Consider the following 25,096-nt stretch of genomic DNA (forward strand, 5'->3'; position numbering starts at 1 on the left):
AAATAGATTACATATGCAAATGAGAGGTATGCAACATTTTCTCCCATGATCAGTAGAATCCCCAATAATATTATTTATTAAAATATGATTAAGGATTGTAGACTTTTCACAAACAACAATAACAAACTAATAATCTGTTTGGAAAAACTTTGTTAAAGTACATCAAGTGACTCAATCTACATGTGCAAAATCACTGAGAACTCTGAGTATCATTTTCCACCTTGATTTTATGTCTGAGGAGATTATTCTGTTGGAATTGTGATGATGAGTAGTTTGGAAGTACATCCTGTTAACTACTCCCACTGACATTAAGAGGATTACGTAGGTAGCGTCAGACAGAGGCAACTCCTTCCGTTAAGTTGAGTCTTTCCTATCCCTTCCAAATCTCTGCTGCCGCTACGTCGAGCCTGTAATTTGCCTAAAACTGAAGGCATCCGTTTGAGACGCGGCGATATGTGGAGACAGACAGATAAATCAAAAGGCTGAGAGACAGCGAGAGGGAGGGAGAGTATTTGTCTAGAGAACATGGAGAGGGTGGATCATTTGTCTGGCAGATGCGTGTTGATACTGTGATGCTGCTGCTGCTTTGGTGATGGTGATGGTGGTGGAGGGCTGTGGAGCAGCACCTGGTGGCTGCAAACCTTGTGGGAGGACATGAGGGAAGATGTTGAAGAGCTGAAGGAGGGAGCGAAAGGAAAGTAAGATGCACTTGTGAGAGAGTGTGGGGTGACCTCAGTGTGGGTAAAACTGCGCCCACATTTCCAATGAGCTCTCTCAGCTGCAGCTAGTAAAGCACAGAAAGCGCTCAGAGCGACCAACAAAATCAATTCTTATTGACTGTACCATGTTATGCACTGAGGGGACGTAACTATAATCATTAAGCCAACATCACTTCAACTGTTTTCCCCTTTTTACTCGTCGTTTCATCCTTTCAAAAGACCAGGTTAACTATCTTCTAAGGCACAGAGGTAATTGGGCTCTGTGTTGTGGCTCCACTTTATCACCGTCTCTCTCTTGACATGTATGTTTACCACAACTATAATCTTCAAAAAGCCTGTTAACATAAGTAGCTCAGCTTTCATAAACCATAAAGTCAGCTCTGACTGATCCTCAGCACCATCCTGTTTACCACGCTGAAGAGCATAAGCAGCCCTCTGATCATATCTGCTACTTGCTAGCAAAGGCTTTCTTTCTGCACACATCTCTGTGACTCATTTCCAAACATGTTGTATTAATATTCAGGCTCTGGAGACAGGTGACGAGAGGTGACATCGTCTTGAGTGTGCAGCTTACATGAATACACTGTGTATGTATAACTTTTTCACTGACAAAACATGGGAAATCAGAGGTTGGTGCAGCAGACAACTGAGAGAGCCTGGAGTACAAAGTGCCTTAATGCTCTCTTCCTACCATAAAATGCAGCACTATGGGTATTTGCCTAAAGAGTGACAACAGTCACCTCGCCTGGTGTCAGACATACAGTGAAACAGATCTATCCCAGTTGTCTCCGTAACTGATCTGTTTTGTTTCATACATGAAAGAAAACTGGCCAAAGCATGTCACTTGAGCGCAAGGCTTTGGTAAATCATGTATAAAAGACCAGACGTCCATCAAACACATTGAGAGGTTCCAGGTCACGCCCTGCTGTTTTGGCATTAATGGGAGCAGGGTGTAGAGAGTGTGCATGTGTCTGGAGGGGTGGAGTAATTCGATTTCCATGGCTAATTTTCTGTTTTCTCCACTGGTGTCCTGAAACACTCCAGGTCGAGCTCCAGCCCCAAAGAACTGACACGATCACCAGAGGCGACAGCAGGATGAGACACAGGAAGGAGCCTGGTCTCCAAACATCTGGCAGGGCAAGGCTTCCATGACTCGCTCAACCTCGGGATGAAAAAAAAGACCCTCAGATCTACAGGGATCAAAGTGTGCCCTGGGTGCCTGAGCCACCGTGGCCTCCCTCATCATATTCAAATTGGGTTTCCTGAAAGACGTTGGTGCCACAAGCAGACTTTGGAACATAAACGAGGCAGGAAAAGAAGCGACATGAAAATACCTGAAAATCCGCACAAAATATCTAAAGAAACCTATTTTTTGTCAGGAAATTTGAATATAATTGAACTGTCAGATATGAAATGTTTTTCATCTGCCCAGGGCTAATTTAATTGGTGTAGAGACCTTTTAGTTTACCTGATAACAAAACGTAGTCGAATAGTGTTTGATGCCAATGACATTAAATGGTTTTAAGTTGCATTAGATTAGAAGGTCCTAATGTGGGGGATCAAGACCCTCTCAAAGGATTCTCAATAAATTTGAAGAGTCACAAGATCACTGCAAAAAAATGAAAACAGTTTAGGATGAAGATATTTTCAGATTATGAATAGAGGATAATGAAAGCAAGTTTGAAACACCAGATTGTGTTTATATCTTGTAACTTTTTTCACCATTTGGTTATATATGTGGTCGTTTTTCCATTGCCATGTCTCTTAAAGTCCTTCAGACTAAATCTGACAAAGAAAGCAACTCATAATTCAAGTCCACAAAAAGGCTACATATAACTGTAAAGAGAGGCTGAAGAAGTTATTGTTATCGATCTATACCACATGTCAAAGCAGTTGGGATTGAGCACATTAGGTGATGTGGGACAAAAAGGAGCACAGTGATACATGTCATGGCTGAAAAGCTCTGTTTTCTATGTACTTGAACCATGAAAATGATTTAGATGTTGTATATTTAACTGGAAGGAGATTTGAAGTGGCCAGAAATATGATTTTTATACATGAAACAAAACATCCTACATCCTCATTCTAGGTCTTAAACTGTAAAGAAAACAAAAACAACAATCAGTCTTTCAGCTGTCATTCCAAAACATCAAAAAATGTGTCAACTGACTGGAGGCTCCAGAGATGCAGGACAAAACACATTTTTGAGCAAAAATGCCCTTATACTTGCATTCACTGCAATGCTTCCCTCCATAATCACTCTGACATTATAAATTCATCAAACACTGCCTCCCTTCAGCAGCCGTGACGCCTGGGAGTGGGGGTCACCTGTATGCAGCATTACCGAATTAGCCGCTATCTAACCCAGACCTGCTGTGGCGTGCTGACACTAATCCTGGGCCTGCTGGAGAGCCCTGTCTGTGTTACATTATCATGTCTAATCCCCATAATCTCTCAGCCGCACCGCTAAACGCTATTCCACCTCCGTCTCTTACCTCATACCCCTCTAATAACATTAATGAAGGGCCGGGCCCCATTACCAAGTCTACCCTAGTGGTGGGCCGGGTGACGGCCATAATCGGAGGCCCCCTGCACAGTCACCCACTCAGTCTTCCAGGCAGCAGGAATTAATGTAATTCATCGCCTGGGGCAAAAAGCAAACCAAACATATGTTCAACAAATCAGGGTTTGTGTATTTTCTTGTCACTGTTACTGTGCAGGTCTATTAGAGTCACTGATGAGATCCTTAGTGAAGGGCCCGCCATGCGGGAGATTGAAAGCTTTGAAGTGCTCATGCCACTTTGAAAGCCCCCCCACTTGCCATGAGACGTTTATGATGAGCTGACCTGGGTTATTAAAATACCGCAGAAATGATCACCCATAATGCCTCTCTCTTTTGCTGTCAACAAAGAATGGCAGCAGAGGATTGGCTGGGATGAAAGGTTGAAAGGGGTCTCGTATTAAAAATGGCACTTTATCCATTAAAGCAGGATTTCTGCTGTCTCTTTGTGTAATTACCTGCACCCGCCAGCTCTGTGCTTGGGCTTACCTTGTTTACACTGCATGTCTCGCAGTCTAGCTGTCTCCCTGCAAGGCTTCGTTACACTGTCTTCTGCTCTGCCTTTGTCTCTCTTGATGTCTTTCACTTGTCTGTCTCGGCTGTCAGGGCCAACCTTGAAAGAGGAGGCGTAAACACACCCAGAAGAGCAATGTCAATGAAAGCACTGGATGAATAGATACAAGTTAAAGCAAGCTCTGTAATGTGTTTTTTCAATTTAGTCATGTAGATGTTGTATTCATTTATTTACAATTTACAATTTGGCACTCATATAACTCAAACCCATTAATGTGCTTTGCAATGTTAATCAAATGCTAATGCAATTGCATATCCCCCTTTACTAGCCCTACCTCCTAGCAAACAGCACCACACTGACTTAATTGTGAGGGTAAAAAACAGCACATACAGACTTCCTCTCATATTTAATTTTATCTTTGAATAAAAGAGCTATAGGAAAGTATTAATCTGCTTAACATTTCTAAGTACATCCTCCAAAGGATTTTGCTTTTTTAATCTTACATATGCTCAGCAGAGTTACTGGCAAAAACTGTACATTTTCCTCATTTCATCCTTTCAACATCAAATGGTGAGCAGCAAAAATTGGATCAGACTTCAAAGACTGTGATGTGCTCCAAGTCACGGAGTGGCTCTTCTATTTCACATATTGAATCCGAGCAGGATATCAAAGTGCTACCAAAGAACCTCAGGTCTTTACTAAAAAAGGGGTCTAACATCTGTAGAAAGAGGAGCGCAAAGACAAATCACCTCAGGGAAGAGCGAGCATTTATTCTCAGCCGTGAATTTCCAGCCTTTTGATTCTCTCGTTCCTGTACCACCCTGTCTTCTCCGCTGAGATGGAGGTTGGAGCAAGAGAACTCTTTTGTCTCAAGGACTCAAAAAATTCCCAAAGAATAATCTGGGTTAAAGCTGCTTTGTAGCGGAGCAGCATTTTACATACACGGCTAAAGGAAAGCAGAGGAAAATGCTCATTGATATTCTGTTACTTACATTTCCTTTATGTATGTAATCTGTCTGTGCCTCTTTGCTCTTTGGAATGTACCTGTCAAAGAAAGAATCATTTTAAAGTAAAATCAACATGAAAATGATAATTATAAAACAAACAAATCATGATTCTGCTTAATAATCAGTTGATGATGATTTGTATTTGTCTTTTAGTTTCACAATTACGCAATTTGCGCAAGACAACGGTATGTTTCTCATGGTGCATTATTTAAAAAACAAACACCAGAGAGACAACATATGAACACACAGTGCTGCATGCCAGTCGTTGTTATGCTGCGAGTCTAGAAAAACAAAATCTCATCCAGTTTGGAATTGGTGATGCAACTGGAGGCTTTGCTGTTTGGATGCAAACACAGAATTCATGCGTGGCAGAGAGGAGGGATATCAAAAGGGAAAAGAACAGCATGTAGGTGAGAACATAGATCTTACAGGAGGAAAATGGGCCAGATCATGTCAAAATAAATATATATGGAGAGATTCCATCACTGATTAAACAGAATTGTTAAGTGGAGGTTTGAAGTTTCTCTCACTAAGGAATATGATTGTAAACATAGAGAGAAAAATCCCCAATGAGGCTCAGCTCAGTTTGAGTATACAACAAGCATACCATTTTCAGATGTGTAAATCTAGTATTTTGGAGTGAGGAGCCTGGAGAGAAATGCATAACGTTGACCAAAAGTCACCAAAGATTTAATCGAGACTGCTTCTTGTTTGTGTGAATTGGCTTAAGAAGTGCACTGATATGCGATGTAATTCTGCACACATGGATTTGTTGTTGCAGTAATTTTCTTGTATTCTTTTTAGGAGCTACTTCCATCCAAAAATCATTCAGGAATGCTTAAATATATTTTAGTATGTTTTGTCAACTTGTAATAACTGACATTTGTGATTTGAGCTGCAGTGAGAAGCTGAACACAGAGCTACAAGCTGCCATCGACGCCTCATGTGCTGCTGTTCAGTCAGTGGCTGCTCTCCTGCTTAGCACATAGTTTCTTAATGACTGGCCTGCCCATATGCTGAATAAACACAAAATCCTCAGCTCGTACATCTGGAGACCAGTGCAGCGCCCAACCCCATTTGTGGTCAGACAAGTGTGCTATCTTGGTGGAAAGTTATTTATTACATTTATAAAACTGAAAGAGGTGGTGCACAGGGAGGAGCTTTCTCCCTAGGGTGAAACAACAGTACATTATAGGATAAAAGTGGGCTATCCAGCAGGTCTGAAGATGAATGACAGGTATGCAAGACCTCTTGCTCAATAAGCCATTTTTAATAGTGGTCTTATTTTTAGTCACGTTTGACAACTATTTTTCTGTACAACATGAAACAAAGAAATTAAATTACAAAAAAAGTGCAGGAAAACATGCCAATAATAAGCACAGACCCTGAAGGACAAAGGATGCCAAAATTCACCCTGTATGCTCCTCCTTGGTGGTCTTTCCTCCAGCCTCAGGGTGACATCTGTGCCTCTGGGGTTCTTGGTCCCGACGCACCCGATGGCCTCTGTAAGCTGCACAGGATATGAATGTCAGACTTGCTATCACATGGTCAGAAACCATTTTCCTCCCGCTGTCATTCATCCAAACAACATGCGTGCTGTTTGCATTGAGGCAACTATTAAATATAATTAAAAACAATTAACACAAGTTAAAACAATTTATCAAAAGCTCTCTACAGTTTTGAAATAAAAACACTGCATTTGCTTGGAGGAAGTGACATGTGTTTAGCATGCATAAGGACTGCAGTGTAGCAGTGGGAAAACATTGTGTGATTATTGAGACATAGTGGGCTCAGATAGATGGTAAATGGAGCCTGCTGACTTACTCCGTCAACGGGCTTTGTGTTTTTCTGGTAAAATTATATGCGCAGGAAAAGAAAGCTCAAGTACATTGTTGAGCAATGGTTCTATTTTGCATGGTCTAATCTGATCGATGGTGAGCATGTCCCCCAGGCCCCGCTGAGATCTGAGAAGCCACCAGGCTCATACATTTGAAAGGCATCTGTTTATTTTCAGAATGCAAATGCAGCCCACCTCAAAGGCTATAAGCTGCAGAGAACACACAATGTGAATGTGCTGGAGTGCTCCGCCGGGGGGCTGAGGCCCCACTTATGTCAGGTTCAGGTTCTCCCCCCGTGAACCCCGGCGGCCACACACAAACACACTTCTCTAAAAAGAAAGACAGCGGCGACAGGGAGGCTTTCCTCACACCATAACCATGTTTACCCATGCTGCAGCTGAATTTACAAGGGTTTAATGGAGGACATTTACACAAGGTGTGCAGGCGACTGAGATGCTCCATGTGCCAGATGAGGGCAGCCCTGAGGAGAGCCAGGGGAAACAATGCCAAATCTCCTCCCCCTGCCCTCCTCTCTCCTGCCCCTTTTGGCACCCTCCCTTGTCCTCCAGTGAGAGGCTCCAAGGAGGGGGGGTGGGGCCGGGAAGGTTAATGTGCCCACTTTGATCTTCGTCAAGGCACACTGAGTAAGAATTAATTTACATTTCAGATGAAAAGGTTGACAGTATAAAAAGGCATCTTGTTTCTGGTATGTGAGAGCTGTGTAATAGGCCAGGAATTTGAGAGAGGAAGTCGTGAGGAAACAGAAGGGATAAGCCCCTCTCTTGCCTTTACTGGGAAAGAGATGAAAGGAAAAAGGGATCTCAGTATGCACTGTTCTTCTGAAACATGGGGACCAAATGCTGCCCAAACTTTCAAAAGCCTTTCTGTATGCATTATTAATTAATTATTACTATTTCGTAGGCCACTCATGGCGATCAAAAAGGTGTTTCACAAAAATGCAAGGTTTTCACGCCTTTGTCTCCTTTCCTTTTAAAATGTGTGGAAAAAGTGGCGCGAATTTTCACCGGACATGGGACTACATAAGACTTTCAACGTTATTGCACTAGAATATAAGATGAACTTCATTAGAAAACATAAAATTCTCTTTACCTGACTGTATACGGACAGCGGCCTCTTCTCGTTCCTTTTTTGTTTGCTTGAGGTTCTGCCGAGCAACATAGCCCCTCCAGGCTAAAAAACAAGAAAGAGACACTGTGTGTGTGCGAGAGATTGCTGACCTACCTCTGTGAAACAAAATAGATGGCACATACTACACAAGATCCCACTTCAAAACACTGCTAAACCAGGTGGCAGAGGGATGGATCCCTTTGAACTCTCTGAGGTCTTTTTGTCTGCTCTGAAGCGTTGCTCTTAACCCTCATAGGTCAAGCTGTGGTTATCAAACTCATCTCTTTTATGAAGACTCAGAGGCACACAATAGACTAGAGGTCATTAAGAAACCAGTCGTCAGATTCACACCAAACATGCACCTGTTTCATCATTATGCAACAAAAGAATACATCAGAACTCCTACTCTCATTAACATATTTTTTACTTAAGTTTGAATAACGCCTTTCCTTGTTTACCGTTCAATTAATACCAGCGTACCTGACTGAATGATGATGGCTCCATGGCTTCTCTTCTCCTTCTCTTTTCGGTAACGTCGGGCCCCCAGCCAGCCTTTAGTATAAGCTTGCATCACCACCACCCGAGCTATCACCTCCCGCAGCAGCAGGTTTAGCTGCTCCACATGGTAATACTTCAGAAAAACCTGACAGGAGATGTAGCTCTGGTTAAAATATCCCAAATATGACTTTGGTCCAACGCAAAACTTGAACACATCAGGTTGCGTCTCTGTCTGTTATATGCTCTCATTCTGTTTAATGAAAACTTGTGATCATAAAAGAAATTATACATAGTTCAATGTGTTCTACAAAAACAAAATTCAACCAATCATTTGACGTTTTGGTGCAATAATCACGCTACCTTTGTCTTCCCCAGCACCCAGTCTTCTAGTTTGGCCCGCTGCAGTATAGCAACAGCGTTCTCTTTGCTGGTTTCAGGCATCTGGTGAGCCCGGAATGCAAGATAGTAATATCTGTGAGAGGAAACAAAGGGGAAAACAATAAATAACATGAAAACCTTTAGTTAGTAACACTTGAAGAACAGAATCGTTGTGTAGTTAATACGGAGTGATCAAGACTGTGGATCATAAAATAAAGTAAAATAAAAAGACTGTGCTAAAAATTAGTGGAAAAACATTTAAACTTGCTAAACAGTTTTTATGCATGACATCTTAGTATTTGCATTAAAATACAATGAAGAGACCCAAATTTTGTGAATAAAGGATGACGTACATGAAGCATGGGATGAAAATGGAAGCTTCTGCTCCACTGAACATAATAATGTATATTCGCATCTAACTCAAACAGCTATTAGCAGGTAAAGATACAGAGGCATCTTTAGCAGAGACTGAAACGATTTGTTTTGGAAGCCAGTTTGGCCACTTGTTATGTTGGTGCATGTGAGTCCCTCACTTTGAAATCGTTGGCCCTGCCCTGTTCATAAAGACACTGAGAATAACCACACACACAGAACTGTAAAAACAAGAGTCAGTAACAATCAGTACCTAATTTACGTTTGTTTTGTCATGTTTATTTAGTTTGCTCAGTGTGAGTTTCTCTTCTGCTGTTTTGCTGTTTATTTCTGCTTTCCCTTGCCTCTCTCTGGTCTGATCTGTTGTGCGTCCACGGTGAAACACACACTGAGTGGAGGAGAGGGGAGATGTGTTCTGTAGATAACATTATTTGAGTTGACAATTACTTGTTATGTCTATTGAAAGCATTTTACAATGCCAGAATGGGCTAATGGGTGTGGTTAGATTTAAATTTTTTGTTAGCTTTTGTGTGCACAATCTTTCTGGTTGCAAATGGAACGTAAAGGGGGTGGGAAGGTGTGGCTGATGCGCCCAGTTGTTTTGGTCTGAGATGCATGGGTGTGACGGTAGTATAGAGAACCCTTCAACTAATTTTGTGTTCATGTAGTGAAAAACAGAATACTTTATAGTGAGCAAACCACAAATAATCTGGGAATATTCTGTCTAGATCCCTTAATTTTGGTAGTCCAGTGGGTTTTTACCCATGGGCCATCAGACTTCTGAACTGAAAAACAACAACGCACAGAATCACTTTTAATAATGCTGCTCACGTGCAATCTCCTGACCATATTTATTCTATTATATGGGTTTTTATTTGATCTCATTACCTCCTCACAGTACTGTATACATCTTGCTTATTTTGTATATGTTGGAATTTTTAATATAGTTTTGTTTTACATGAACTTTCAATTTTATTATTTATTGTCGTTAATTTAGTTTGTTTCAATGCACCGTCCAGTGGCAGCTACTTATATTTTCGTTGCGTCCCCATGTATGATGACAATAAAGCTATTCTATTCTATTCTATTCTATTCTATTCTATTCTATGTGATTAATTATAAAGATGTAGCTCCTACTTAGAAACTGACAAACACATTTACTAAACCCTACTTTAGAGAATAGCCTATAAATATTAACACCATTGTTATGAGCATCACAGTTCAAAAATCAGCTGCGCATAAAAATGAGTCTGAGGCACGAGGCCCTTCAACAGAGGCTCATTGTTGGAGTTCTTTTGAATGGATAGTCGTCTCTTATTTCAGTGGCCTCAGAAGATGCCCATCAGCTCAGGCCTATCAGTGTGCATCAGCTCCACTGCTGTTTATTGCTCACATTGTCTGGATCCATCCACTGATCCTCTTGTTATAGTTTAGAAAATACCAGCATAGGACAGAGTGGCTCTAACTGTTTGCTCAGGGACATCAAGGCTCCAAAAATACTGGTTCATCTCTCGTGTTCTGGCGTTGGTCAAAAAGAAGAACAACAACAAGAAGCAAAACTTCTTTGAACTCCCCTCCCCGCCTTAGTCTACAGCCTTTCATTCTAATTCCTGTTGATACCTGTTATTTCTTTGATGGTAAATACAAAGCACTGCAACATCAGACGAGCCTTTGATATGAGAGCACAAATTTAAATCAGTTTTCACTAAAGGTGCAGTTTAGCCATTCGGGTCTGTCTGTTCGACTTCTGCCTGGCTCAGGTAGGATGATATGGATTCAATAGCAAGGTTAAAACATAGTAACACACTCTCCTGTTCACACAGTCACATTTCATGCACAGGCGCTGCAGAGGCAACAGGAAAATGATCATGTCAGGTCATGTATGATCTTCTAGTAATCACTCTTAAATACTGGGAGGAAAAGTAGGACATGTAAGGAAACACAATGTGGCCATTCAAACTTTTAGTTCACCAGAATTAAGCACACATTTGAAAACTTCCCTTAAGCAGTGAGACTAACCAGCCATCTCAAAGATTTTTTTTCCTACAGGCCAGAAGCCCAAGTTAATTAAATTTTATACCATCTTTAAGTCTCCACATTAGAGGTGGCTGGAATATTTTTCAAAGGAACACTGATCAAACATTAAGTTTTCTGGCATTTTCCCACTGACTCGTCTAAACATGCGTGTCCTTTCCTTTAAATGACTGAGGATGTTTAGGTATATATACTCTGAAATCTGGGGTTGGACATTTGAATAGGAGTGCGTAGTGCTTAGTAAGAGTTATCAGATCCTGTCCCATATTTTTAAAAGCAAAAACAACACCCTTACGTAAAGTCCCCCTAATGATGAAACTCGCTTTAATTGTGTTCTAATGCAATACCAATGGGACAAGGAGACTACATTTCAGCTTTTCCAGGTCACTGAGTGTAAGAACAAACTCTTTATGAATAGTAAAAGGAAATCTATTAAAATGCATCACCCCTTATAATCACAGTTCCTCCCTGTTTGAATTTTATCCATATTTTCCAGTCTGGAGTATCCACCCAGTTAAAAGAGCTGTAGGATTTAGTCTTGCACTATCACTAATGACTGCCAATTAGTCAGCCTCTTGCTCTGCTCAACTTGCACCCCTATCTAATTAAAGAACCCGTGTTTTTGTGTGATGCAGAGCACGGCTCACTTGTTCTGCACTATCTCTGGGGTTGTGTCGGCACTCAGCGCGCTGCAGAGTGGAAGTGCTGCGTGCCTCGACACCACTCTTACCTGTTGACAAATTCTTCAAACAGGATGCGGTGGGAGTAGCCTTGCCGGCGGATGTTCACAGTCTCCAGGATCCCCGTGTAACGCAGCTGCACCATCACCCTCTCCTTGCAGAAGCGCAGTGCCTGTCTGTCGTCGTTGGGTTTTATACAGCGCACAAAGTGTGGCTGGCCCACCACCATCTTAGACAGCAAGTCCATCAGGGAGTACTGAAGAAACACAATAAGACAACAATGAACAGTGCAAAGAGGCAAGGCAAGAACACCAGAAAGCAGTTATTATATGAATGATATTATCAAAGTCCGATGGTGTAAATTCAGACATTTGAATTTGTACTTCAAAGAGCATCCAACTTATTCAGGCTGTCTGTCAGAGAACAAGCTGGATATGAATTGACAGTATTAATCAGCCCCAACAGGATTCTCATAACGGACATAAAAAACAGAATTACCTGAGGATATAAATAAAAATTGCAATAGAATTGTGCTGTTTTTTGCACTATTTTGCCATACTAATTGTGGTAATGCTAAAAAATCATAAAGCAAGAATAAAAGAGATTACAGCTACATTCACAAATTTTTATCCAGTTGAAAGTAGCACAGCAATCTGTAAACACAATATTTTATAATCTTAAAAAGATGTGGCAGACTTGTTAGCTAACAGTCACTTACTCGCAAACACCCAGCAGATATAGAACAACATCAACATATGGCCAATACACATTTGGGCCACATCGACCCTCTGCTTAACTCCATTTTGTTTTCCACCAACACCTGAAGAAAAACCCTGTCTCTTTAGCAATAGTTTTAAGTCCTTTCTGGACATGAGATCTGAAACACTGCTGGCTTCATCAATCCATTTAAGTGACAGCTGTCATTCAGACATTTTCCGTTAATGTTCCTCACAAGTTCATTCAGACATACCCACAACAGTGACAGAGAGCTGTGGTACAGATGCAGTATTTATCATTCAAGCGACAACGGATAAAACATCAAGTGATGTATAATGCATAATACCACATTAACAAACAGAGGAGTAAATTAGAAGCAATGGCAGCTTATTAAATTGTCTAAATAACTAACAGCTCGGTTTATTTTTGCTATAACAGCGAACCTGAAAGCTGTGGATTCAACCCGTTTCCATGTAGGGGATAATTTGTAATCATAACTAACTGATGACGTTACTGTTGTTGTTCCATTTGTAAATCCACGCAGCTCTCTGACATTGGAGACACTCAAATGGATCCTGCTGCTGTCTAATGCTGCAAATATTTGATAAACTCAGAGGATTTAGTCCTAAAAACAGCTGGAATAACAAACTAAACACTGCACAAATCAAAGTACTATTGCTTGTGCATGTTGAGCTGTTAATGTGACGTTGCAGAACGGAGCTGTGCTGTGTTGAAAGTGATACGGAAATGTTGCTGCCGACCTCATAAGATTGCCAGTAGGACTTTACAAAAAAGTGACCAGGGTGCACATTCAGACATGAGAGACACGTTCGGTTGCAGTCAGATTAACAGGATAAAATGCAGAAAGGTGCTTTATTAATTAATTAATATGGAAAAGAGAGCAAACTAGAATTCATCAAACTTATACTATCAGGAAGCGCTTGCATTTCTGGAAATGCAACGAGTGAAAGAGGTGTTGATATAAAAACGCAGAAAATGCGGGTCGTATCATTCATGATATTTGAATGAAAACTTAAAATACCAGTTTAACAAATTCCTAGAGGAATGTTTAATATGGTAAATATGATTTCTGTTGTTTCCATTGGTTGTGCAATTTTGATTGTGGGTTTCAGCTGCTTTCAGACAGTTTATGGTTGAGCTTTTGAAATTAATTAAATGTATTTTAAACATTTTCTTTTCCTTTCCTTTAAATTAAATAAAAATATGGTTTTACTGAATCAAATTTGTATTAACTACTAAATAAATTGTTTACATATCGGAAAACAGAGATTAAAAATTAGGCTTAGTAAAAGAAGCAGTTATTTCTAAAAAAAACTACGACAGTTTGCTTGTGTCAACGCAGCTTTAATTTTTTTTGCTTGTAAAAAAATGGAAACACCTACACGGAAGTAGGAGGCCACCGTCTGTCTCCTCATGTTGGTGGTTTCTTCTGGGTGACGCATCATTTCCATCGTGTCCACCTGAACACAAACATTTACAGTGAACACGCCGCATCGATGAACAGGCCAGACACAGGCCAGAAACATCACTGTAAAATGCAGCACATCCAAATGAGTTTATTTGCAACATGACGTCCTCAGAGGGCTCTGCAGACATAAAGGTGTTATTGCAGCAGGTCTCCTTCCTCTAAATGGGCCAGTTGGGAATACACAGCTGTACTAACTGTGCCGTCTGTATAACATAGCCCCATAAACACTTAAAGCTAACAATCTAGAGAATAATTCTGCACTGCTGTGGGGCACAGGAAAATTGCAGAGCATTCTGAGTAATGAGACTAGCCGTCACCAAGCAGACAGCCATCCTGATGACGACGGATTAATGAGGACACAATATAAGCTTTCTAATGGCCTTCGCAGTTCACGGCTTCATCAAAATTAATGATGCAATAGATATTTTATGGTAAGTCTACGTAGCAAAGTGCATATCTTAATACTTCATCCTTGCACAGAGAAAGAAAGGTACGTCAAACGTACCCTGAGTTACATGAACAGAGGAATGAGACGCTCTGACAATTTGCTATTCTGAAAGCAGATCATACAGAAGCACAAACGGCTATCGGAAACTCACTTCCAGTATTTTAACAACCACAACTCTTTAATCTGGCTGTGCTGTTAACTTTTTATAAGTGTCAGTTTCTGTCAACTTTTCTCCAACTCTGATTGAGAACATGACGGCATACATATTAACACCAGTCACTCTGAGTTGTTATTAAGACGTCTTTTCTTGTTGGAGAATAACTGAGTAGATTCTTAGTAGAAGTTCAAAGTAGAACTGTTGCTCCAGTGTTATTTTCCCCAAATGTCGATCTGTGTTTGTGCATCATATGAACTAATTCTATATTCTAAAAGACACATCACGAAGTATTTGTTTACATTAATGACGCAGAATTGTTGCTGTGAGAAAAAATAGTTCAAAAGAGATCATTTACATTTTCCAAAGCCAGACTGTGATTGATGTTAGAAGTGTGAAGCTGCACACAATTCAAGTTAGTGAAACACAGCTTGAAGTTCTAATTTTGGATTACATTAATGTTCAGTTGATTTCAGTGAATCACGTTTCTCCAGAACTGTTTGACATTTGGAGCTGGTCTTTGATTCAGGAGTGGAACATTTAGAATTCAGAAAGTTTCACCGTTTTTTACAGAAGTCTTACCTTCAATAGGTATTTGGGAGACTGAGTACAGCACATGTCGACGAATAACATGGAAATAAAGGAAGAGAGAGGTGGATAGACAAGAAGTACAGAAGCTGAAATTCACCGTCAAAGGGTTTCTACTGTAAATGTGATTTAACAGGTCAAGTAACAATATTTTAACAGTGGATGAATATTTTCATACATTATCATTTCACTAAATGCTGTTCCTTTAAGTAAAATAGACACTAAAATAAAAACAAAGTTAAAGTGTCCAGAAGGAAGGAAGTAGAGAGTCAGTGCTATTCAGAAATCTTTTTGGCGACTAATACAGCACTGCTAAAACAGATTGAAGTTGTGTACGACACCATAAAAAGTATACAAACTAGCAATGCCACAACCTTAGAAGGAACATAATCAATACAGAATATTCTGTGCAAATTGAGAAGTTATACATAAAGAATTATTATCAAATATTCATAACCTAATGTTGGTGCTGCCACTTGAGCTGATTTTGGAGAATCTACAAATATAAAGCTGAAATTTACAATTCTTTACTACCCGTTAACAACAAAACAACAATCGTAAGTAAGTCTGACAAACTACTTTTATGTTGTAGACACAAAATGCCAGATGGCGATGCTGCACCACCACAAGCAACACAGCAAACATAACAGGGTAGTCAATTAATGTGGCTATGCTTCACAGCACAGGTTTTTTACTGGGTTTCTTATGGTGCAATGCCTGTGAGCAACAAATAAAAAACATTATGGTCTTGCATGTGATGACTTGTGCTACAGGAGCGGAGGCCTCACCTTGGTTCGTCCTGATCCGAGCTGCGGTGGCAGAGATCTGGAAGCAGCAGTGACCCGAGCCCTGGATGTCGCAAGGTTTCCTGTTGAATGCAAAACCAAAGCCAGAAGGCATTTAGACTTTCTAATATCACAATTTAAGGCTTAGAGAAGGGTTGAACTGCCTTATGTAATAGAGAAAGCAAATGATTATTGAGGGTGAACTATTAAACACTAAGTTGCTGTAAACACTTTGAGGGTCTCTTTTTCCATATTCAATAAAAAAGGAAAACAAAGTGAACATGGCACTATTATGTTAGTGTTCATACAGCAGCACAGTATAAAAGACGGTTCAGAACAAGCCTAAATCTGAGCTGAATCCCATGGACTCAAGAGTGCAGCTGCGTGCACAGCAGTCCAACAGCCCCACACACAGTGGAAAGGATATGAACATAGCATATGCAAGACAGTCTGAACATTTCAAAGTTTCTGCACAAGATGTCCAAATGTTTTCTCTGGCTATATCTTCAGAGGCTAAACTGTGATTAATAGCAGTGAAAGAAGCCTTTGAAGCAGGATTGGTGACATCAAAGTCCTAATCCATGGGTGGCAGGATTTTTATAATGAGTGGGAAGTATCTTAACACATTTCAAAGGGTTTACTCCATGAATAAACAATAGCTGCACAGATGTGCCACACACACCTTTAGAAAAATACGTCTGCAGACACAGGAGGCAGCATTACCCAAGCAGCCGTGTATGGCAAGGAGGAAAACCTTTGTAAGTTTTTTAAGATAAAGCTGAAGTGACAGGCCAACAATTGTTCTAGATTTTCTACCGCACACAGACGAACTTCGAAAATGCAAATATGCAGTCGACGTCTGCAATATAATTTCAAGACTCACGTCAGTTGTTAGGGACAGCGTCTGACAGCGAGCCAAAAACTTAAACACTGGATCAGCGGCTGCCTTTCTCACAGGACTTTGCACGATCAAATGTGTATTAGTGGCTTCAATCAAACACTGGTGAGATCAAAATCAATTTATGATGGATTAATTAACAGCCAGACCACTTCTAACTTTAGACAAAGAATGTCCTATTTGTGCCAAGGGTTTCTCACTGAGCAAAAGCAATGTGGTGTCTCATGGGACAAAAACACAGACATGAACATGCACGGACTAACACACTCACAAATATGTACACACACATGCTGCTGTAGTCAAAACAACCCAAAACATATGATGTGAGAGCACTTCAAAAGACTCTTTTAAGCTAGTAGTGATGCTGCTTTTAGCATTTGACAGTTATCTGCTAATTTTTATTTATTTATCTACTCATTTATTCAGCTATCAACACATTTTTTTTTTACATTTGGCAAACATACTAAATTCTAGACACTGTCATATTAAAATATGCACTTTTATATTTATTTAAAATGTGTTTAGAAAAGTAACCACAGGTTCAGAATTAGAACCTAAAAATAGAAGAAAGGAAAATGTAAAATATGATAAGATGGAAATGTAAGCAGTTAATTGCTCATTATGAACACATGCTTTTGAGAAGGCCTTGTGTTTAGGATACTGGGAACAGATTTTACAACCCCTGACGGCCCTTCGGCACAATCTACACAAAAAAAATACACAAAAAAGTATGATCTTTGAGAACAGGGGCTGTTAAACTGTGTCGGGTATATTACCAGCACACAGGCAGGGAGGGCCCTGCTCCAATTAGCCCAGAGTAAAGCTGGATGGATTAATTGGAGTGGGTCTTGTGCAAATGAAGTGTGCTCTCTCCTCTCCCCATTAGTGCTGCTGGGCCAGATCATCTGAGCACATTTGTCATGATGAATTAGCGGCTGCGAGTGGAACGGGCTCGTGGAGTGTCACTGTGCTTTCACGCCTCTCACTTCCATGACACCATCAAGAGGAGATGAAGGGGCTGCGCCACGATGAGAGAAACTATGACAGTTGTACCTAAGCCTTGCAAATGGACACTCGCTGCTTTCTTCGTGTATTCCTTGGCGGGTCGTATTAATTCATTCTTCTGGCGGGTTTCATATCCCCTCCTGACTAGATGATTAGAGCACGGGTTAATAGTCAGTATCCTCAAAGATTTCTGCCTCCTGAGACATGAAACCAAGGGAACACCTGTGATGTCCAGCCTAAAAGAAGACCGCCTAATTTAGATAGAGCAGGGAACGAGTCTAATGATGTGGATAGTAATTATTCAAACACAGAGACGAACAAGAAAAAGGAAGATTTGTTCTTTGACAGGGGATTCAGTCAAAGAAAAGGCCACATCTGTTTTTAGTTAGAGCTGGAGACAGTATTTACTTCTGTCAGTGCTCTCAAACGACACAAAGAAAATGAAGAAAAGAAGTTGTAATATATAAGGTTAATAATTAAAAGAGCAGAGCAGGTGAGGGGAATATTTCCCATCAGGTCATTCAGTCTTGAGAAACAGGTGGAGGAGCTCCCTACTGATCGTTTCTGCTTCACGCATGTTGCTCTTGGCATGGACTTCCAGGACAAACAGAGAGAGAGGCAGAGTGGCGTGTAGGGAGGGGGGCAGAAAGAGGGGGAAAAAAACCCTTCCCTGGCATCTGTGCGTTCACTTTGAAAATTAAGCCCAGCAAGAATCCTGTAGGAAAAAAAAAGCTCAAGCTGGCAGTTGTATTGGGGTTCTATTGACAAGAATAGTCAATGTGCTTGGGATTAAAAAGCAATCCCGCGTTCAATATGACACCTCCCTACATGCTTTTATGAGTGCCAGTGTGCGCCTTGTACTTCAGAAGCTGTGGATCGAGCTGTCGACACAGGGGACAATCAAAGTTGTAAGAGAGAGCAGCCTTCTCGAGCTGAGTGAGCAGAGGCTTGCTGGATATCTCCGCCGCTCTCCCGCTCTCTTTTTGAAAACATGTGATCTAGAAACTCAACTCAGCAACCAAGCAAATTAGATTAAAGCACCCATAACCCCCGCTACCCTCCCCACCCTCCATAACCACCACCGTTTATGCCTAGAGATGGCTCCGGGGGCTGTTGATTTAAATGCCATCCACTACTGTCAAAGCAGATCAATCATAAAAAGCATGGTGTAATTGGCTTTTAGTGACACAACACAGTGTTGCATTTATCAAAGGATGTTGTACCATGTGACTTAGGAGAACCGGCTTCCTGCTATTGATGTGCGGGGCCGTCAAAAATCCCACTGCTGACTCAAAACATTCTCCAATACCATGATTTGGGAAGAAATTGAACAAAAGTATTACTTGGTGAGTGTCTCTCCTGGTAGCCACAGTGTGTGGAAGTCTACTGAAAGACTGTGGCATCTGTCCACTGGGATGAAAAAGGCTTCGACTGGGAGAGAACAAAGAGCCAAATGTGCCACATCGCTGGGAGAAGCCTGTCATTTCCACACAGGAGGATCTCCTCACATGAAGGGAGACGGACGGAGGGAGATGCAGAGGATGGGAGAACTGCAACGGTGGCTTCATGTGAAGATGTAAAGCAAATATGTAAATTGTTTGACACACATGATGGTCTTGAACTTATTAACCTTAATTTCACAGAGGAATATTATGGTACGAACTTGTTTCATTAGCTGACACTATTGTGGCTGTAAAAATGTAAGTAACTCTACATGCCAGAAATATTTTTGCAGACAAATGTAAGACCTGAGGTTGTAGACATATCTGCTGTTAGGTGGTGCATTATATCATAAAACCTAAACCTCTGTGTACTGTTACAACTGCAAATTAACTAGTTATACATATAAGTGTCAGACACATCCAGTAAAGTAAAAAGTACAGTGCATACTTCTAAAATGTTATAAAATAGAAATATACAGTATCGTAAAATGAAAATACTCCTGCAAAGTAGAAGTGCTTAAGTTAATATGCTTAGTTATTTTCCACCGCTGTCAAATATACAGACTAAAGCCATAGTTGTCTGTTTTTACGGCTTTAAGAAGAAAACACTGATTGTCACAAACGCTAAAATATATTAATACCTACAATCCAAGAGAGGAATTTTGAGCCTGATAACATTTTCCAAAGCGCCAACGGTAAAATGTAAAATACTATGTGTGAGGTTTAAATCTCTTTCCCTCCATACATACACGCAACAGTAAATCTGACTTTATATACATACATTTTGCCACTGCTTAAGTTTAATCACAAGAATTTTTCGAACGCCGGCTTGCTTACTAATAATTCAAAATGGCAGCAAATTACATCGATGCAGGTCTCGCTCACACCACTTATTTTTCAACCGACTATGGCAGACCTTTTAAAGTGTTTAACACCCTTACAGATTTATGAGGCATTGCAATAAAAAAAGGAAAAACACAAGAAATTTATCTGTTAATTTTTTAACTTTTACAGAGAGACGCATCGATTCACAATCGCTCCATTTTCAGTGTGCTTTGACAAAGAACTGGCAGTCTAGATTTGCAGTGTGCAGATGTTCTGTGCTACAATCAGCAGGGCCAGGCAGCCCTGAGGCTACACACACACACACACACACACACACACACACACACACACACACACACACACACACACACACACACACACACACACACACACACATTTACTGTGACCGCAGGCTGCCCAGGCCCTGGTAGGCCCTACTGAGCCCAGCCAATTCAAACACTGTGATCCCCCTGATCTGGGAAAGGCCCTGGCTCTGAGGAATTTGTCCATGCAAATACATCCCATTTCCTCTGACAAAACACCACCACATGTCCAAGCCTCAAGGACCCGCATTCTGCAGGGCTCAAGTGGCCTCGCTATTCATCGCCTGGGACCTTTTTACTTTCCGAGGCCTTTCTACTTCCCTACTGCTCTCCAAACATGAACTGCATCGATGCTCGGACCATCACATTCTGGGCTGTGAAAAAAGCAGATATTCTCCAAAATATAACAATGTGCACCGTGTGCTTGGTTTACTCTTTAAACAAAACATTAAGTAAAGGAATATTATCTGGGTTAGATTACTTCTTTTTCTGTGTCACTGCAGTTTGACATGTGGGCCAGCAGAAACATTACCACCCGGTGCAAGTGTGTGTGTGTGTGTGTGTGTGTGTGTGTGTGTGTGTGTGTGTAGTTTGACATCCCAGATCCACTATTTTACTTCCACCAAAGCTGCAGGTCTACGAGGGTGTCCCCTAGTGGTGACACGCTGAGGAAACGACCCAGAGTGTGAAGCCACCCTGGTGTAAAACAGATTTCCATCAGATCCCACCAGATAATGGTAATTTCACAGATAACAGTGAATCTATAATGTGAAGTAAAATGCAAATTAAATCCCCCCACAAATTTTACCCTGAAGAATAGATTTATAATTTTCTCATGCTGTACTGTATCTCACTTTAAACAGTGCTCCATCTTTTCCAGAATGATAAGCTGGAGTGGAGTGTTTCATAGCTTTTATCTAATAAGATGATCTGCAGTCTCACAAATTGCAGTAAGAAAATTGGACCTCCAACTCCAAAGAAATGAGTTGACTGTGAGCATACTGCAGATATGCTACCACTAAATGAACATGTAAAAGAATATATATACTGACTGCTTTTGTAAACCCTTTCAGAATATAAAAGGTTCAAAAGGCACAACGGAGTAACAGTTTATTCTCCGACAAATCAAAGCATTAACTTGATCAACCGGTCTGAATGGCAGGACAGACAAAAATACTGCGGAGCAAAAGAAAATAAAGAAGCTTTTAGACCTAACTGACACTATGTCAGCAGCAGTAAACATTATAGCACATCTTATTTTCTATTCAGTGCCTTTGTGCACTGAAATTAAGTGTTCACTGAATTTGTTTTTATAGAGTGTACTCCTCTGAAGCCGGTAATTGCAGAAAGGAAGTGGCTGAAGGCTCCCTTGTGCACAACCTGCAAATGAAGTTTACAGACACATCACACAGATTTCTACAGGAGTCTCAGTTAAGGTGTCTTCTGTGAATTGAAGCTCATTTTAATGCCACTGGGAGTGAAAGCAGGCATTTACAGGTCCCTAAAAAGGAAGAGAATCACATAATGTGGCTTAGCTGAAATAAAGTAGGAAGTGGGAATCTGATAATTTAAGACATCTATTAGCGTTTCAGTTAAGTCAAGTGACCAAGAGGCCTCAGCCAGGGCTAATGACAAGCACATTACTCTACCTTCATTTAACCAACAGAAAAGAGGTGGGAAGAGTTGCTTTTGTGTTCTCTAAATACTGTTTCTTCATCCCCTGGGTATTTAGAAACCTTATCATAAAAATATCCCACTGCACCCACAATCTGTAGATAGCATTCAGCAGTGGGAAACCAAGAGGGACAGCTTAGTGAAAATAAAAACAGAGCGCCGTGCAGAGAGCTGAGCCTCTCAAGCGATAATGGAGACTGCAGATTTATCCGAGCACGGCACACAGAGGCTTGAAATGAAGGGGGACCAGTAGATGCCTGCAAGCCGCGTCTTTAAGAAACCCACTTACCTGAACATTTATGGGAGCAGCACAATTCACTGAGTAATACAGTACCGGAATTGTTAACAATAGTTTGTCTCAAAGGAAACTTACTTTTTTTTGTTGTGCTTAGAGATGGAATAATGTTCCTGTTAGAGGCTGAGATTTTCCCATCTGCTGTATTTTGCATTGGGGACTGTATGATAGTAGCTGGATAGCTCAGGGACCAACACCCCTGACTGTAGCAGGGGAGGTCGATGGCTCCCAGTCAGGGTGCAGTTATCCAGTGAGGACCTTTAGGCAAGATCCTTAGTGTTGCGCCGCCTACCCATCTCGTTGTGTACTTACTCTCAGATATATGCCGCTTTGGATAAAAGCGTCTGTTAAATGAAAATGTAAATTGTATCATCTCATACCTGTTTTAGTTAAAGGGCTGGAAAACAGCTGCTGCAAAAGTTTGTTCTCTGATGTTCTCAACACCACAACGATGTCTGCAGGTAGAGTGTCTCTGTTTTTCTCCAAAAATCCGTTCACATCGTACATTACCTGTGGAGTAGAAACACACACAAACAGTGTGTTTACATCTCAGGGAGTCACTTATGAATTATACTAGCTGCTGATGTGGCTCAAATTAGTATTACAGTTTTCTGATATCAGTCAACATTTTCAGATATTCAAAGAATAAAACTAAGATTTATTTTATATGGCCTCTTCACATTTTAACATGCCAACAGGTAAAGCACAGGCAATATATCTGACAATACTCATGGCTGAATACCATTTAGCTGCTTCAATTCCACCTCTTGGTATTGTGTGTGCTGTTTCTGTCAAACTGTCAGAGCTTACTGGAACACGCTACTAAGTGATTGTTAACATTACCAGGAACATCTGTGTTTTTCTTAAACAAGTCTGTTGCTGTGCTGTAAGAAAGGCCTTTGTACTGCAAAATTAGATCACACATGTAAAAACTAATCCTGTGAGCTGTTAATTAAAATTTTCTTGAAATCATTAATTTGAACAACACTACATGATTTCATTGTCCCTGACAAGTAATTATTGCCCGGTTGAATCTTGCATATTCGCAAGTTAAATCAAATTTAAATACACTTGTACACATTATCTATTGAACACTAATTAGGCTTATGTAGACACTTTTCAAATAATGTAATTATTCAGTAAGGTGTAATTAAAGTTGAACCTTTTTCCACTGACCAAGTGACTAGTGTTTTAAAAGCATGAACTAATGTCAATAAGCTGTTAAATGTACTTTCTCTTCACACCCACAGACAAAAAAAAAAAGAGGTCATTTCAAGCACAGATTGAAGTAGTTACTGATACCTTTCCAGCATAATGCTGAATTCCAAAACAAAGTTCCACACGTTTAGGTATCCAAAAATATTTGCAGCGCAAGTTGTCCTCAAATTTATCTGCAAATAACACAAAGAAAAGAAATAAAAACAGGGAAATGAAAAGATGTTTTATGCACGACTTGAGCTGCTGGTACAGTCATTTGTCACAATATTCATTTTTCATGACTTTTATGTTTGATGTCTGAGCATGCTTCAGGTGTAGTTCTGGTCTTACCCACTAGGGTCTGGTCAGTGGCTTGAGGGAATCGACTCTCTTCATCCAGCAAGGACAGCAGACCCATGGGTTTCTGCAGGAACATGTCCAGGATGGGCCTGTTGTCCTCGTACTCCACCAGGCTGGCATCCACTCCTTCGCTCTGGTATTCCATCTAATTAGAACAAGCGAATGTAGAATAATCTAGTTAATGGTTTCTCTAAATGACCCAATTAAACAATCTGGGCTAAATATGATTTGTGCATGTGTGGAGGGAAAAGAGTTTCTAATCAACAAAACCAAACAGTTGCAGCTGGCTGTGTGTGTCTATGGCTGAAGTTTACAGCATTATAGTCCTTTACTGAATGCATAAAACAGAACAGCACCAAAATAACAAATAGAGCCACTTACTTATTCATAATTTATTTCGATGTGCAAATAACCCAGAGTCATATTACATTATTGCATCTATTTAATTTCAGATCAAAAAGTTGTTTTAAATATATATTTTACTAATAAAGTGGAACCAATGAATCTAAACCATCCTCATGTTTAAGTCATTAACTCAGAATAATCAGTTTCTGTGTACAGCAAGACTGAAGACATCCACACCAAATAAAAATCCCTTTTCCACTGAGCACCAGCCCTACATCAGGGGAGAAAGTTTTCCACAAGCTTAAGGCCTTATTTCCAATGATCACTGCAGTAATTAATATGAAAAGGGTAAATATATCTTCAACAGTTCTGGTCCTGGAGAGAGCTAAAAATGTAAATGAATGAACAGAGGCCATTATCAGTTCTTGTGCTGAGTGGAATCTGGCCTCAATAGATGAGCTAGTTTGTAATTTTCTTAGCCTATTCTTCTGCGTATGTGATGAGGAATGCAGTTTGAAGTAAAGCGGGCTGAGATGACTTGTGATAAAATGTTCTATATCAATAAAATTGCACTGCCTTGTCTTGTAATTCCCTTAAAAGGACTGTTGCAAACTAAAAGGCATTATGGCAAAATGGTACTTGATTAATGTCTATTCATTTCCATCAAGGAAAATAAAGACTTCTCACAGTTCAGGGTAAACAGCTTCATTAAATCAATTAAGAGAGTCATTTGGTGGTGCACAACAGCATAAACAATACGTTACTTATCACAGCCCGACTACAAGCAAAGGGATCACATCAAGAACATCTCTGCCCTGATGGA

At 40.5% G+C, this 25,096-nt stretch overlaps 1 protein-coding gene across 7 annotated transcripts in view; it reads right to left on the reverse strand.

The window, feature by feature from the left end:
• Window positions 1-25,096, reverse strand: part of myo3b (myosin IIIB) — a 74,525-nt gene that overhangs the window by 20,942 nt on the left and 28,487 nt on the right. For 5 of the 7 annotated variants that reach the window (XM_055015121.1, XM_035955492.2, XM_023286368.3 and 2 more), the window contains 13 exons: window positions 23,920-24,073; window positions 23,674-23,762; window positions 22,752-22,881; window positions 15,913-15,992; window positions 15,119-15,139; window positions 13,849-13,926; window positions 11,779-11,984; window positions 8,625-8,736; window positions 8,247-8,409; window positions 7,749-7,829; window positions 6,214-6,310; window positions 4,786-4,837; window positions 3,769-3,892 (listed from right to left, as the gene is read on the reverse strand). In XM_055015121.1, coding sequence (XP_054871096.1) covers window positions 3,769-3,892; window positions 4,786-4,837; window positions 6,214-6,310; window positions 7,749-7,829; window positions 8,247-8,409; window positions 8,625-8,736; window positions 11,779-11,984; window positions 13,849-13,926; window positions 15,119-15,139; window positions 15,913-15,992; window positions 22,752-22,881; window positions 23,674-23,762; window positions 23,920-24,073 — 1,387 coding nt within the window. The remainder of the gene's footprint in view (window positions 1-3,768; window positions 3,893-4,785; window positions 4,838-6,213; window positions 6,311-7,748; window positions 7,830-8,246; window positions 8,410-8,624; window positions 8,737-11,778; window positions 11,985-13,848; window positions 13,927-15,118; window positions 15,140-15,912; window positions 15,993-22,751; window positions 22,882-23,673; window positions 23,763-23,919; window positions 24,074-25,096) is intronic. The other 2 variants (XM_035955494.2, XM_035955493.2) reach the window with 1 other exon arrangement.

The sequence above is a fragment of the Amphiprion ocellaris genome, chromosome 11, assembly GCF_022539595.1.
Source record: "Amphiprion ocellaris isolate individual 3 ecotype Okinawa chromosome 11, ASM2253959v1, whole genome shotgun sequence".
Taxonomy (NCBI): Eukaryota; Metazoa; Chordata; class Actinopteri; family Pomacentridae; genus Amphiprion; species Amphiprion ocellaris.